Genomic DNA, 15,741 nt, shown 5'->3' on the forward strand with positions numbered 1-15,741 from the left:
TCAATAAAATCTGGAAAATACACTTAAAACACTGAGTGTGGTTTTATTTAAGTCTGAGAAAAGGGTTGGTTCACAATTTGCTCAATTAAAATTAAAGCATATCAAAGCATGTCAGGATAAATGTACAAACACAAAATGCAGGCAAACCTGTACTCAGACTGAACCTGCAGTTTGAAATGCATTTGAACTTTATTCTAAAAAAAAAAAAAAGTCTTAATTTGGGGACAGTGGGTTCATTTAGCAGCAGAACATCAAAATGTACAAAAGTTTCTGTGGCGCCCTCTGGTGGGTGTAAGCCGGTATCTACAGTATTTATATGGGCTGCCCTGTGACAGACTGGCCACCTGTCCAGGTGTACCCTGCCTCTCGCCTTATGACAGTTGGGATAGGCTCCACCTCCCTGTACAACCCTGAAAAGGATAACTGTAAGAAAATGGATGGTAAGCCACATAAACCATATGCAACATGTGGACATTATTTATTCTGATTGTTTTTTAAATAAATTTCAAGCTTTTATTTTGTTTCATTTGGAGTGCACAGTTGGTTCTCAAACTGTGGTACAGGTCCCGCTGGAGGGACACAGACCACCAGGTGAAATATGTCAAGCAAATGAAGCGGAAACTGATTTTTGTTGTTCACCTTCCAAGTAAATACATTTGGATGTTTTTGTTGTTAATGACTGATTAAAACTGTTTTATGGTCCTGAAGTGGACCCACCAGAAAAGGTCTGAGAACCTCAGGAGAACACTTTGTTGTCTTCAAAACTGGAGTACAAATCAAACTTCTGCAGACCAGAAATTTGGAAGCCAACGAGCACAAACCTCATTTTAACAGCTTCACAAAGTGCAGTAAGTTGGAAACTATCACAAAAGAATGGTTACATTTCCCCTCACTGGACAAAAGCTCAAAATTGTGTGAATTCTACATTCAAAGAGCATATTTATATATATGTGTGTGCGCGCGCGCTGTATGTGGTCTCATGCTTTTACTGCAGAAGGTAAGATGTTTCACTCGGCTCCATTTTTCCGGTGCCAGAAATGTAAGAAACACCTGTGTGTGGCAGACTGCAGGTGAAACTGTAGTCTGTGGTCCACGTGATAAAAATTCATAACAGTATTAAATGTCACAACATTAAAATACAACATTACACCATCAAATATACAAATATGAGAATAAGTAAACTAATAGTCATCGTCAGCACAGGTATGTTGTTGCTGTTTCGGCATTAAGTTATAAGCATAAAAGTTTGAGAACATGTTGGAAGATCACGCGGAGTGATCATCGTCTCAGCACGAAACCCGCAGGTCCGGGTTAGGCCACGCCCCCTGCCTGCTACCTGTCGAGAAATGTAAAACGTGAGCTGCCAGCTCCCACCTGGACCACCGCCGAGGAAAGATGAGTCTGCAGGACTACAAATCATCAGAAAAGCAGGCTTCAGCCGCGGCCCCGGTAAGACAGCGGCCGCTTTCATGCGATCGTTTGGCTGTTTGGTGGAGCTGAAGGAAATCCGCCACCTGTCCGGGGCCGAACAGGTGGATGCAGGCGCAGCTAGAAAACAAACGTCAACATTTCCAGACATTATCCCGCAGATGTTTTGTGTTTCCATCTCCGGACATTTTAGCGTCTATAGTGTCAGAGGGCCGCGTTAAAGGCCGCCCTGATTCACAGGAATTTAAACTCAAACTTCCAGGAAGTTTTGTCCCAGAATTCCTTCAAGACCGAAGGAAAACTGCCGTCTTAAGATTAATGGGATTCCTTTAACCTGCTTTACATTTAAGGGTACGCATGGGGCCGATAAAATAAGCGGCGCGATTTAAGTAAATTGCTGAAGTACTGCTGAAGTAATTGTATTTTACTTGACTCCCTCACACAAGGAAGTGTGGTTTCTTTAGCAGCTACAGTTGGTTCCTCTGCAGATGAATGAGAGGTTAGTACAGAGACAGCTCCAGCTCGGCCACAATGCTGTTTATATGCCACTAATCATCAAATTATACTCGCAATATTGTTGTGAATACTTCATGAAATGATGTCTGTGTCCTTCGGTTCGTTCTTAATCATAATTTATCATGTTTTCAACCAGTTTACAGGTTTCAATCCAGTTTTTCTCACATAAGAGTACATAGAGTATCAGAGAAGTGTACCTGTTAGCTATTTGGTCATTGTTTGTTGAATAATCATTTTTATAATCTGAAAAAGTCCCATTACAAATATTATATGTAAAATTCTCATCTGAATCAAGTGGAGTAAAATATATATATTTCTCTAAATTCTAGTTGAGTAAAACCTGCAGTATATTTAAATTGCACACTGTTCCCATCAAATGTGATTTTTTTAATGAATATAAATATGAAAATTATGGCTAAACTCCTCATAATGTTGGTGCTGTGACGCTGGTGTGGCAGGCTGTTCGATTCATCACTGATTTTCTGACGCCGCAGAGGCGTGTGGTCTTATTTACCTGTGCAAATCACTAAGCAGGTGACTCATGCTGGTAACCAGTGTGCAGTTTTATTCATCTGTCTCTGAGTGCAGGTCTAAAATAATCACTGTAACTGAATACACTTCAGAAGACAAAAATAAGTTAAAATGCTCATCACAACTATGTCTTTCCTCAGAACTTTCATGTTGTGCAGTTAAATGTCGGGGGCCACCTGTACACCACCGCTCTGAGCACGCTCAGGAAGCACCCCGACTCCAAGCTAGCGGAGCTTTTCAGCGGACAGCCCAAACTACGCAGTGACGCACAAGGACGTTACTTCATCGACCGTGATGGGTCCCACTTTGGAGCCATCCTGGAGTTCCTGAGATCAGAGCAGCTCCCCAAGAAGAACCTCCCAGAGGTCCGAGTTATCACGATGCAGCTTTTAAGAACACCTTCACATTTAGAGCTCCATTTTTATTCTCTGCTTCTACTAAGGTGGCTTTGTGTGATTCACAGTTCAAAATAATCTTTTTTTGTCTTTACTTTGCCTTTGTGAGGCTGAGTGTGTGTGTGTGTATATATATATATATATATATATATATATATATATATATATATATATATATATATATAAAATACAAAAACACAAAAACAGGAAAATCATAGGATCCTTTTGAAGGAGTTCTCATTGATTGTTTTACTGCTATTACAACCCTGAATATTAAGCGAGGAAAATGTCTGTTCCTTCAGAAACAGGTGATTTGTCCTGATGCTGTCTTTAGTTTGTAACACGTGTTTCTGCAGGTTCATAAGGAGGCGCTCCACTATAACATCAAACCGCTGATCAAACGCTTGGAAGAGGCTCCTCAGCTGTTTGGAGAACTGGTGGGAAGACAGCAGTTCCTCTCCAGAGTCCCACACTACAAGGAAAACATCGAGGTCAGCTGCACTCACGCCTGTAATCCATGACTGTTTCCAGAGCACTCATAGCAGCCTGCAGCTTTTAATGCTACAATTCTGCTTAAATTTTAAGAGAGGCCCTGAGTCAGGGGTCCAGCACCACCACTGATCTTCTGTTGTGCTGCTGTAGTATTTTATTTTGGCTGTTATATGTAATCACATTAGATTATTGATTAAATTATCCATTCAACACCAAAAGCAAACTTTAACATGCTCATTATTAATGCTTTATTTGCAGTTGGTATTTTTCATGTATTTTACAAGCCATATTAAAGAAAGACAGTCACATTCCTTCCTGTTGCATCACATTCATATTTGCAGGTTTTTGGGGGGTTTTTTTGATTTTATGAACAGTCTTGTTTCATTTATCCTCCAGGTTCTGATTCGTATTGCCAGAGCTGAGGCCATCGCTGCACGCCACTCCACCATCATCATCTGTGTGCTGAAGACAGAGGAGGATTTGGGCTTCTATGATAATGCCATTAACAGCCTGGAGGCGGATAAGGAGTCAGTGGTGACGTTCGGGCCGTGGAAGGCTGCACCGCTGGTCACAGACCTGCTGGACTGTGTGAAGATGGACATTGAGAGTCAGGGCTACAGGGTGAGCATCCAGCCTCATGTCATGGAGAAGAGCTTCCTGTCCAGGAGCTATGACTACTTCTACGAACTCACATTCACCTGGTGGTGATGGGGCACCTGAACAAAACTCGAAACTGCACAATACTTCTAAAAAAAAACTAACAAACTGCATTTCCAATTTTTTTTTTCAAAAATGTTTCAAGGTGGGTTTTTTTTTATGTATCCGCACTAAAAAGAAAAAATCTTGATTGTGAACATTTTAGACATGAAGGGTCATTAAAGTATCGATTATTCATTTCAAAGGTACTGACTTATTGAAAGATGGAAAAGATAGATATAGCTTCTGCTTCTGAAGCCAAAGTTGAAGCGCATCTTTTCTAGTAGCCAGCAGGGGGCGACTTCTCAGGATTCAGAGGAAGTCTATAGAAGTCTATGGGAAAAGTCCCCTCAGATGTCTTCATCTGTGATGTCAGCAGACACCTTTATAATGAGGTTAGGGTCTCCTGTAGTTTCAGGTCTTACTTAATAGAATAATGATCATTTTTTTGATTTATGTTTTCCATTAGTGTCCAAAAGGTCTTTGGGCCAGGGTTACTTTATGATTTAAAAGTTTCCATCTCCGTTCGTTGGTCAGATCCACCCCTCGCTTTTTTTTTTTTTTTCAATCTTGGTGTTTTTTTAAAATACAAAAATTCTCAGCTCAAGCCTTCACAGCAGGACCCCACTAACCACTCAGCGACAGCGCATCTTTTACATACAGTCTCTGGGATTAAGATAAAGTGACTGCTTTCAAACAAAAATCTGTATCTTCTAATTTTAATTGCTTATGGTCATGAATGTTGTATCCAGTGTAATATTAACACCTAACTATTCTATTATTAAATCTTTATTCCCACTCACAAGTCTAATTAGTAGCTTGTTTAATTAGATAATATTCATGGTCTCTGCAGTCTCCTGTGTGAAAATCGATGCATGTAAAAAAAAAAAAAAAATCACACAAATTTTTATTTGTGTTTTCAGTTTTTCAGACAAAAACATGAACCCAAAAAACATAGAGAACAAGGTTACAAAGAATGACCTTTCATAGTATGATCAAAAAGCAAAACACCAGCTCCATATGAATCATAAATCATAAAATGGCGCATGCCGTAGATCAGACTGAGGAAAGGCTCACTTCAAAGAGAGCGGCCATTTATTTCCATTTTAAATCACTGCAAAACATCCCTAAAATGGACAGAAATTAAAACATAAATCTAAAAGATAACATTTTTTATGGAAATCAAAAACTGATGCCATACAAGAAAGCAAGATTCTTCAGATATGGGGGTATGCAACAATGCAACAATCCCGGTTCCTGGAATCAAACCAGGAGAGCTAGAGCAAGTGCAGGTTTGGACACCTTAGGTAAACATGACCTATTCCCCAAAATGCAAAGTTCAGTTCACACTATGTGAATAACATGCCTTCTACATTTACAGCAAGAATGATCTTCCAATAAACCCGTTTTATGAAGACGAACAGGTGGGGTCAACCAGCCCTTTTACTGGGAGTCCTTATAATATCCGAACTTAAATCCCTTTGTCAGACCAATCTCAGATTTTCAGTTTCCATACAATGTGTGGGAAGCTGAGTAAGCATTCACAGACATCATAAAACAACACTAAAAAGTTTTCTTCTGCCAATAATTGCTTGACTACGATCCTTAAACTACTTTGCATCCATAGAGATCTCTAGAAAGCAGTTTTATCTTCTAGAATAAACTGTGTACCGAGTCCCTGATAAGATTTGAGAGTGCTGTCAGATCAGCCAAAATTCGAATACCCCTCAAAAACCAGGAGTATCAAAAGATAATTGTTTCCCTAATTTAACTGAGAGAAAACTGATGAAACTGAGGCCAGATGAAGATTGGCAGGAACTGATTTGGCCCCCGGGCCTCAGGTTTGACACATAATTTAATACAAATCAGCAGAGTGGTGCTTTCTGAAGGGGTTTTATGTTCAGTGTTTCTTGGCTTTAGCTGTCGAGTCATTCAGTCCCTGTGTTGGACTACGGTGTTTGTTTAGTGTAAATCATACACCGTACCCGAAGAAATTAAGTCAATGACGAAAAAAAGAGCATCACAAACACAACACTGGGTATTTCACAACCCACTTTAAGAGAATTAAAAAGGTCATAAGAAAGCGTCCTGACAGAAAGCACAGAGCAGGGTATACATAGCATCTAACTGCTGCCACACTTTCGCGTCAGACCACATCCTTTGTGATCAGTGTGAACAAACAGCAATAAACAATGGTTACAGAGAAGGGGCTGACTCTGCAGCTTATAGGCCCCACAGACAAGAACAAATTTGGGGTCGTGCCCATGAAAAAAGTGTCACTGATTATCAGGTCAAAGCAAGTTTTCTTTTTCTGTTCAAAGAAAAAGGAGGTGTGGACATGCACCGTACAGTATTTTCACCACAATATGACACAATCGCACTTCCTTGTAAAACCCCCCCCGACAATGAAATGTTGCACAAGGTTTCACACCTTAGGACACATTAGCAGAAAAATGACGCTGCTGAGTGACAACAAAAAAAGAATTGTTAGAAAAGGCCGCAGGATGGATGGTTTTGTTTGTTTTTTAACATGACAACTGCGATTTGCCCAATACCCTTAACACCTTTTTTATTCTTTGTTTTTTCATAAAACAGTGACAACTGCAAACAATATTTTCATGACTCATTTGAATAAAGAACAAGGCTGGTCCTGGAAATTCAGACTGTAGTTAACACGTCCTCTTATCTTGTTTTAAAGAAGCAGGTCAGGTGCCTACAGTGGGCCACAGAGACACTGGAGGCAGTGTGTGGACCACCAGCTGAAATAAACTGAATCTAATCTAATGAATAAACCCCATTTAGTATGAATTATGCTACTGGGATGACATTTATCTGACTGATTTTGGAAGTCTAAAGTGGAGGATACCAAAAAAAGTTTGAGAACCACACTGTAAATAAAAGATGGACATAGCAACCATGATGCCACCCACTGTTTTTGACCTTTGACGCTTCAGTATTAGCATTATGCCTGCTGTTTTTGAAGCCAGAAGTGAATATTACAATGGAACCATGGAGGAAAAAGTTATCAGCTGAGGCTAACAATATTATTAGATTGTTAGACTATATGGTTGCTAATTAGGGCTAAAGGAATGAAATGCTAGATTTTCACCAAAACTGGATCACAAATGCCCGGGATGATTTTTACCTCACAGGCAGATGTGCAGATTTAGAGACCATTCAGTGACCCCCAGTAACCATTTGTTGCGAGGAATGTCGGGGAATGTGTATTACCTGACTGGCTGGTGCATGGTTACTGGAGCGTGCTTGCCTCCTGTATCAAGGTGAACAGAGACCATTCACCTTCAAAGTAAAAGCTGCAGCTTTGGAAACATATTAGTTTTGGCAGTTAGGCACAACTTTTACTTAGAAAGGGAACATTCTCCCAACTTCATTATGGTTTTTCAAGATTAACACTCAGTGGTTTGTTAGTGATGGTAGACAAAACTGTGTCTTCCATGCAAATAGGCAACCTCTGCAATCTGTTAGCAACCAAAGCAATCACAAGGAAGTTTTGGGTTCAGGACCCTCTTTGCGATTGCTTTCACTGAGTGACAGCCAGCAAACTCCAGCAACCACTCACCAGCTGGTTGGAAAATACACATTTTCTCCTAGTTATTGGAGGCATCACCTACCAGTCTCTAGGCTGGTGTCAGCAAAGCTGCATCCACACTGGAAGAAATTCCCTTTAAAGCTGACAGGTGGTCACTAGTGGACTTTCCATGCACCGGTTGCCTAAGCAACCCTCTAATGTATTTAATTCCAGGTCATTTGTCAATCAACAGTATGCTGTGCTGCCATTGGTAGTCGTTTCAAACACTGGACTTGAAGTTGAGAAAGGTTTATGTTGGGACCCACCCACTTTGTGTAGACAGCAGTTTTGCTTCCACCAATTTGCTTGAAACTGCATTGACTTTCTATGTTCTCTGGTTGCCACATCGCTGTGGACACACTTTAAAGTCTTAGAGAAGGTGACAATCAAAGTGGTCATGCCCTCAACTTTAAGCTTCAACAAAATCCAGATAGAGTAAAAAAAAAAATTCACCCACCACATAGTTGCAGACTATAGTGAATATGTTATTTTCATGAAATTGGACATTTTCACATGGGAGTCTGGGGACTGACTCAGTTTTGAAGACAATCTTGAGTTCCTCAAAGAGGAACTGCAATCTGTGGGACTTTGACAGTAACTTTAATTTTTAGCTTTGGCAGTTCCTGCTTGATTAAAAAAAATCTGTGAGTGGGAGGAAACACAGATAAATGTAGGTATCATCAAACGAGAGAGAAAAAAGACAGTTAAGAGATTTATGTTGGAAACAATCCAATGACAACAGTAGAATTTATTCACCTAAAATGTAGGTTTCTGTACAGTTTGGAATCTATAATGGAAACGGTACAGTCCAAATGGGAAGTGATCGCAGTGGCTTTCCTGTGGTTGAAAGAAATGGGAAAAGCTTACAAGTGAACATCCAGCTGACATTATTTTGTATTACTGATTATAAGGACAAGAATGAGCTTTCACATATGAAAAGTAACAGTTTTTGATGAGCCAAACTGTTGCATTCATTTCTGTGCTCTTAGTTTGGTGCTCGAGCGGAATGTGACAGAGCCTTTTCTTTAAAAATGTAATCCCATTCGTTAAATGTGTTTGTGATTACATGTAACACGTTTAACACATCATGTTGAATATCTGTGATCCTCGTGTCAGTTCAGATGAAGGCTGAGCGTCCTGTTCAGTTTGGCGTAACACAGGAAATGAAGGCAGTGGTCTAGAAAGAGCTGAGGCAGCGGTGATGTGAACAAAACCTGCTGTGGTGTTGAAATCACAAACATGATGAGAGTCCTGCTGCTCACCAGTCTTCTCCTAACAGGTACTGTTTGGTTGCTTTTACTCACTCTCTTTCTTTCTTTTTTTTTTTTTTTTTTTGATGGGTCTGCAGTCAGAGATTACTGGTCAGAGAGATTTCTCTATTTTTCGTTTTCACACACTTTATTATGATTTTATTTGGTTAATATGCCTGCAGCAGATTATGTTGTTGATTAACACGAGAAGAAAAGTTCTGCTTCTTTCTTCTTTGTTTCTTTAGGATACGTTTATCCGATCATTAGAACTTATTCAGCAGCGGACAATGAAAATAAACCATGTGATCAGAGGCCTCAAGAAGGCAAAGCTTTTTATCTCCACTGAGGGTGCCATGTGGTCGGTCTGATGGTTCACATGGTATCTTCACAACTACATATGAAATTAAAATAATATTTTGGAGACATCATCTTAATGTTCTCATAAAACACACACACACAAACCTGGATCCAGCTATCCCTCAGCATCCAGGGCCTCACTGCATGCAGGATGCGGAGGGAATTTTCAGCCTTGGTGGAAGTTTGCAGTCGCAGTTTGTAAAAGAGCTGCACGCTTAATCTCAGCAGTGAATTTTATTACAATTATTTATTGTGTTTTCTGCTGGAAAATACCAAATCTATTGCAAAATTGCTGCTTTTAGACCTTAACGTCTGAGCATGTTTTAGTTAAAATGTTGCAGATTTATTTAAATGAACAAATCCAAATGTGTTTGGTGGCTGTCTGTGGTGACAGGTGTGAGGTGCAGAATGGACGTGTTCGTGTACAGCACAGTTGGAGGTGATGCCCTCCTGCCATGCATGGTGTCCTCTGACTGCACCGCCATCTCCTGGACCTTCTTTAACAAAGGCAGGGATGTGCGGTTCACTCATGAGGTCATCAGCGGGAAAGTGAAGGCGGATTCAGAAAAATCCAGTCGCATGACCGTCACATCCAACTGCTCCATCGGCCTCCGTGACCTCAGGGTGCCGGACGCTGGATCCTACGTCTGCCTGAGGAATGGCGAGGCCGTCACTGACGTTTACCTTTCCCTCCTCACGATCACGTCATTCTCCACCATCACTGACCTCCAGCCCGGGGGAAACCTCGTCCTGAGCTGCATCTTCTTCACTTATTATGACGCCGGCAGCTGCAAATCGTACTCCAAGCGTGTGTTCAAGCTGAGCTGGGTGGATGAGGACGGGACCGAGCTGTCCAGCCCCAACCACAGCAGGTAGTCAGTTTTTCCTGTGACTGTTTTGGGGGTCATTTTTATTTATGCCCCTTAATCATAAATATTTTACTGTAATAATAATAATAATATCAATGTTTGTTACATTTTGTACAATAAATGCAAATGGTGTTTTTAATTGTTATAATTTAACAGATCAGTGAAATGATATTAACTGTATCTGACATTTAGATTTTAACTGTTTAAAAACGACTGATACAAGTAAATTAAAAAAAAAAAAAGATTAAAACATTATTTATCCTTTATCTAACCAGGAAAGTATTTTCTCTTCGGACTCCTGGGATTTAAAATCTATTTTCCAAGTGCGTGAAGTCACTGCCTCCGTGGCATTTAAAATGACCTTAAATTCATTTTTTAATCATTACTAGCGAACCACTGTGTTTGTTTGTTTCTAATTTAGCTGACTCCAAACGGAGGGAGCTGCAAATTTGAATGTCCATTTTCGAAATTCAGTGCAAACTTTCAGGACCGATGGAAGTCTTCAAACTGGAGACACAGACTTCAAACTGTTTTCTGACCGATGTAGATCAATAAGTGAGATGGAGCAGTCCGAGAAAACTCTTGTAAACATATCAGTATAATTATACCAGAGTACAAATATACCAGCGGTTGAGTCTGCAAAAATGACAAAGGATCCAGTCTCCTTCCTGTCTCACATGAAATGCAGGACTAAAGCCAACCATCAGTGTTAATTTTGACAGTTTTGTTTATTGGAATTTTGACTTAAAATTTTAAAATTGCTACTTACTTTTTATTATTGTTTTATCTACTGTGACCGTCCGTCAATCCGTTCTCTTCCGCTTATCCTGTTCAGGGTCGCCAATCCAATTTGCCAAAAAAGACTTCAAACGGTTTGATTAATTTGAGTGATTATTAAAAGCACTCTTGGTATTTTTGTTTCAAATTTTCTTTAGATATCACATATTTTTTTAGTCTGCTTTTTGAAAATCATAACTGTCAAGTATGATACTGTGATATGCATCGTCTTAAATTAATCAGTTTTTCTAAAAGGACGAGACTCGTGTTATTCCAGAACTGAGCTGCCAAAGTTTTAGTGTGGCAGCGGCAAATAAGTACAAAGACGTGTTTCTACAGGTTACCATGCAGATCAAACCGAACCGCATGTGGCTCATAAAAAAAAAAAAAAATTATTTTATGGGCACTGCTGGTCAGCAGTTTCCAGTTTCTCTTCTACAACTGGTTCCCACTGAAGGCAAAATCTTAAAATGTTACTTGAAAGCACTTAGTTCAATTTTTAGAGTTTTATATATTTACAAAAAACTAACAATCAAACAAACAAGCACTGGTTCTCCGCCACGGCTGATGGCCAGCAGAGCCTTGGCTGAAGACCTCAGGTTATGGCTGGGATACTTTGGTGCAAGTCCAGGTCTTAAAAGTCAACAATAAGATCTTAAAATCAGTTCTAAAATGAATGTGTAATCACTGAAGGGAAGCTAAAATAGGAGTGATGTGTTCTCTTTTTTTAGTTGTAATCAGGGCTGGACTGGCAATCGGGCGTACCGGGCATTTGCCCGGTGGGCCAACAGTCCTCAGGGGCCGATGATTTTTTTTTTTTCTTCCCTTTTTTTTTTTTCCTAAGACACCGGCCCACAATTTAGAGGGGGCGGCCCATTGGCCCATCTTCAATATAGACAGTGGACAGAACCAATCAGGATATAGGATGAAAGCGGCCCCACCCTTTCTCTGCGTGGTGCAGAACACTGAAACTACTCCCACTAGTAGTTTCAGTGTTGAGCGCGTGTGTTAAAGGAGAGGCAACATGGAGAAACCGAAGAAAGGGGGTGCGGAGAAGTTACATGTGAAGAAATTGAAGAGTGTCACTGTAGATGCTGCAAAATGTGTAAAGATCGCAGACATGTTCGCTGCTGCAGCCTCCACGTCCTCTGTAACAGTAATGCTCCAGCAACATCAGGCTGTAGGCAGAGCCGGCCAGAGGCATAGGCGACATATGCGGCTGCATAGGGCCCCCTGACCACCAGGGGCCCCCCAAGCTCGCCCACATTTGTCATGAAACTTTTTTGGTTTGTTTTAATTTTTTACAAATGCCAATTTCCTAAAAGAAAGAAGAGACTATTCTAACTGTCCAGATTTGTGTTTATGACGCGTTCTGTCTTCAGGACTTGCTGCTGTGTGATGCACTGTCAGCTCACCTGTGCAGGTCTCCCTCTTCATCTTTTCTGTATCTGTCCCACCAATCCGCTCTTTCTCCCGCAGCGCAAGTAAGGAAAAGAGACAGATGGTTTACCTCCGATGTCAGCGTTCAGGTCTTTTGCCTCCCACCTGTTTGGAAAATCCCTGTTTTCCACTTTTCGTTTGGTCATTTTTTGGGGAGTCAGGCAGCTTAAATGTCACTGTAAAAAGTGCTGACTGATGTTTTATCCGCTGATCACTGATCAATTGGCAACAGGGAAAACGGGTTAGCGCACAGTTCTTGGCCTGCCGGCAGCTGCTGCAGTGCATGGAATTTGTAGTATGAGTGGTGGGAGCACATTTACCCGCGGGCTATTAATAATAGCTGTATGAAATCATCTTGCTGGCCATATAAAATTAGATCGTGGGCCGGAAGTGGCCCGCAGGCCTTGAGTCTGACACGTGACATAGAGAAAAACTGCAGTACGGAAGTTAAAATGGGCAGATGAATTGTTAGTACGAAAAATTATTTCTTATCCGATTACTTGATTAATTGATGGAATAATTGATACAATACTCGATTCTGAAAATAATCGATAGCTGTATTCAGAAAGTCAAACATTAGTTTTCAGCACCAGTGGAGCTGTGAAAGGCCTTTAAGAAAAATGACATGCACCTCGAGAAATGTAACTACAGGTTCACAAAGACTGTTATTAGGCTTTAGAGGTGCTTTCTGGTTACATGCGTAGGCCCCTTCACTCAATTAACAAGCGGGAGCCGCTTTTAGCGGTTAGTATTAGCTTGCTAATTAGCATTACCACCCCCGCCCCTGGGGGGCACCTAAAAATGTGTCCGCATACACCTCAGAAAGTATATAGCTGCGCCCCTGCTTGTAACAACACTAATTTAATGAGTAGGCTACACTCTAATATTTCTGTCTCAGACTGATGCTAAAAAGCTAATTCATGCATCTGTTACTTCTATGATGGACTATAGTAATTCATTACTATCAGGCTGTCTTAAAAGCTCCCTGAAAAGCGTTCAGCTGATCCAAAATGCTGCAGCTAGAGTACTGACAGGGACTAGAAAGAGAGAGCAGATTTCTCCCATATTGGCTTCTCTTCATTGGTTCATAGTACCGTATCACCCCAATAGAGCACTTTGCTCTCAGACTGCTGGCTTACTTGTGGTTCCTAGGATACTAAAGCGTAGAATGGGAGGCAGAGACTTCAGCTTTCAGGCCCCTTTTCTGTGGAACCAGCTCCTAGTTTGGATTCAGGAGACAGCCACCCTCTCTATTTTTAGGATTAGGATGAACGATGGGTTTTCTCTGTAATTATTGTGGGTCTTTACCTTACACTATAAAGTGCCTTGAGATGTCTGTCTGTTGTGAGTTGGCACTGTATAAATAAAATGTAATTGAATTGAAAAATTGAATTGAAAAGGCTGAAACTGTAATATATCCTTAAAAAAAAAAAAAAAAAAAAAAAAACTTTAACCCTGCAGCATTAATAACAATTAAGTTCAGGGGACACTGAAGTGGTATGAAGGGGGCCCCAAAACAAATATTGCTTAGGTCCCCTTCAAGGCTTGGGCAGACTCTGCTGTAGGTGAAGACAGCAGCAGTGTGATGAGCAATGGCGATTGTTTAATATCAATATTTATTTACATTTGCATATTTCCCTAAATCTGGCAGCCACAGCACCTTAATCTGATAAAATAGCAAACGCTCAAGGCCGAGAAGTGTTGGATGAGCAGCAAGTGTCCATTTTAGGCTGCATCATAGCATTTTAGATATTTAGGTTAAAGGTGTGCTGAAAGGCTGCACAGTAGTTTGAATTTGTAGCCTCTGTGCTGGTTAAACATGTTTTAAAAAGCCCTCAAGCAGGTGAAATAACAGATATTAAAAAACTAAATGATACGTCAAAGCTTTGCAATTTAAGCATTACTAAAGTAAATTAAAAAAAAAAAAAAAAAAGTATAAAAGTATTATTAGCAAAAGGTATGCCCACACTGAATAAGAGTAAAACAGTGTCAAATGCTTCTAAGACATAGTTGCGGGCCGGTCTAAGCCAAAAATGCCAGGGCCGATTTTTTTTGTCCCAGTCCAGCCCTGGTTGTAATAAAACGCTGCCTGTTGCATTTTGGACCACCTGTAATCTGAATGAACCTCGTTGGCTCAAACAAGAAAATCATGAATTGCAATGATCTAAACTAGAGGAGATGAATGCATGTGTGACTGTCTCTAGAATCTGTTTGGATCAAACTGAGCTGATCTTTCGCCTCCATGCAGGTACAACCTGACCAGCCACACTCGCTGCAACGTCACTCTGTTCACGAAACTGCAGAAGGAGGACAAGTACAGGAAGTGGAGGTGTCGGGTGAACACCACAGAAAGCAGCAGAGCCGTGTTTCTGGACTTCAAGCCTGTCTTCTTGTTACAAAATACTCCAGATGATGACAATCTGAATCCTTCGGTCACCGCGGCATGCCCAGTGAAGCTGCCCATCAGCCGCATTGCGCTCTGTGTGGCCCTGCCGGTCATGGTGTTCATAGTGGGATTCTTCACCTGGAGGTCAGACCGCAAGAGAGCCCAAACATCAGCAGATGTCTTTAAGCTCCAGGAAATGAACTGATCGCTCATCGCCGCAGGATTTTATTCCATTTCAGTCATCACATGAATCCAGTATGGATGGATTACTACGATTATGTTGCATGTTAGAAATCAGATTTTGGCCCACACACCCAAACCTCAGATCTCACACATAAACCAGACACTGTTGCATGTCTGTTATCATTCTGTATAGACTTGCTTGATTATGTTGTACTCAAATCTGTACAAATCAGTTTTTAGTATTTTTAATTAAAATGAGCCATAAACGTAAATACAGGAAACCAACTGCTGCATGCCATCTTTTCTTTACAGCTGCAAAATTTTGTTCAAAGTATTTATGAGGCCAAAATTACAGATATGACATATTTCACGTGAAAGAATCTGGGGAGTATTTTAATTCAAATAAAAGTTTCTTTTTAGTTTGTTTTATGTTTGTTGCATTGAACAGCTTCTTAAAATACATTTGAAGAATGTCTTGACCAAACCAGCTAATTCCTCTGTTTCCTTAGAATCTTAAACACCCACAGCTGCAGGACACGCAGCTGCCTGATAGCCATGTTTCCCACTGTGTCACCTCGTCCTCAGGGCCCACAGATCACAACAGATTTCTCCAGAATCTTTTGATGATACTGTGTTATGTAGATGATGACATTACTCTGAAAAATGTCTAAAATTTGTAGATGCAGTTGTGTTGTGTTTTGTTTTTTGAGATTTGTGACCCTCTGCCCATCTTTACCTCTGAGAAACTCTGCCTGTCTAAGATTCTCTTTTTATACACAGTCCTGTTACTGACCTGTTAATAATTAACGTAATTAGTTGCAAATTTTCCACC

General features: G+C 40.6%; 2 protein-coding genes across 3 annotated transcripts; both read left to right on the forward strand.

The window, feature by feature from the left end:
- Window positions 1–395: 395 nt before the first annotated feature.
- Window positions 396–4,822, forward strand: kctd14 (potassium channel tetramerization domain containing 14). Of its 2 annotated transcripts, none has more exons than XM_030745175.1 (4): window positions 396–440; window positions 2,616–2,840; window positions 3,227–3,361; window positions 3,759–4,822. In XM_030745175.1, the coding sequence occupies exons 1-4, from the start codon at window positions 438–440 to the stop codon at window positions 4,068–4,070; spliced, it is 675 nt and encodes a 224-aa protein (XP_030601035.1). In that variant the 5' UTR covers window positions 396–437; the 3' UTR covers window positions 4,071–4,822. The 2 variants fall into 2 exon arrangements, with proteins under 2 accessions (XP_030601035.1, XP_030601034.1); XM_030745174.1 differs by lacking the exon at window positions 396–440 and adding an exon at window positions 1,313–1,449.
- Window positions 4,823–8,877: 4,055 nt separating this feature from the next.
- Window positions 8,878–15,289, forward strand: LOC115791004 (uncharacterized). Its single transcript, XM_030745063.1, has 3 exons — window positions 8,878–8,926; window positions 9,649–10,126; window positions 14,589–15,289. Exons 1-3 carry the CDS (start codon window positions 8,887–8,889, stop codon window positions 14,929–14,931), a joined length of 861 nt encoding a protein of 286 aa, XP_030600923.1. The 5' UTR covers window positions 8,878–8,886; the 3' UTR covers window positions 14,932–15,289.
- Window positions 15,290–15,741: the final 452 nt, after the last annotated feature.

The sequence above is a fragment of the Archocentrus centrarchus genome, chromosome 13 (assembly GCF_007364275.1).
Source record: "Archocentrus centrarchus isolate MPI-CPG fArcCen1 chromosome 13, fArcCen1, whole genome shotgun sequence".
Taxonomy (NCBI): Eukaryota; Metazoa; Chordata; class Actinopteri; order Cichliformes; family Cichlidae; genus Archocentrus; species Archocentrus centrarchus.

What these genes read in the sequence shown, in the direction of transcription:
- LOC115791004 (XM_030745063.1), top strand. Translation starts at nt 8,887, where the DNA reads ATGATGAGAGTCCTGCTGCTCACCAGTCTTCTCCTAACAG. An exon ending in CACCAGTCTTCTCCTAACAG is followed by an intron (nt 8,927 to 9,648) that starts GTACTGTTTGGT and finishes CTGTGGTGACAG; the next exon opens with GTGTGAGGTGCAGAATGGAC. An exon ending in TCCAGCCCCAACCACAGCAG is followed by an intron (nt 10,127 to 14,588) that starts GTAGTCAGTTTT and finishes GCCTCCATGCAG; the next exon opens with GTACAACCTGACCAGCCACA.
- kctd14 (XM_030745174.1), top strand. Translation starts at nt 1,396, where the DNA reads ATGAGTCTGCAGGACTACAAATCATCAGAAAAGCAGGCTTCAGCCGCG. An exon ending in AGGCTTCAGCCGCGGCCCCG is followed by an intron (nt 1,450 to 2,615) that starts GTAAGACAGCGG and finishes GTCTTTCCTCAG; the next exon opens with AACTTTCATGTTGTGCAGTT. An exon ending in CCAAGAAGAACCTCCCAGAG is followed by an intron (nt 2,841 to 3,226) that starts GTCCGAGTTATC and finishes GTGTTTCTGCAG; the next exon opens with GTTCATAAGGAGGCGCTCCA.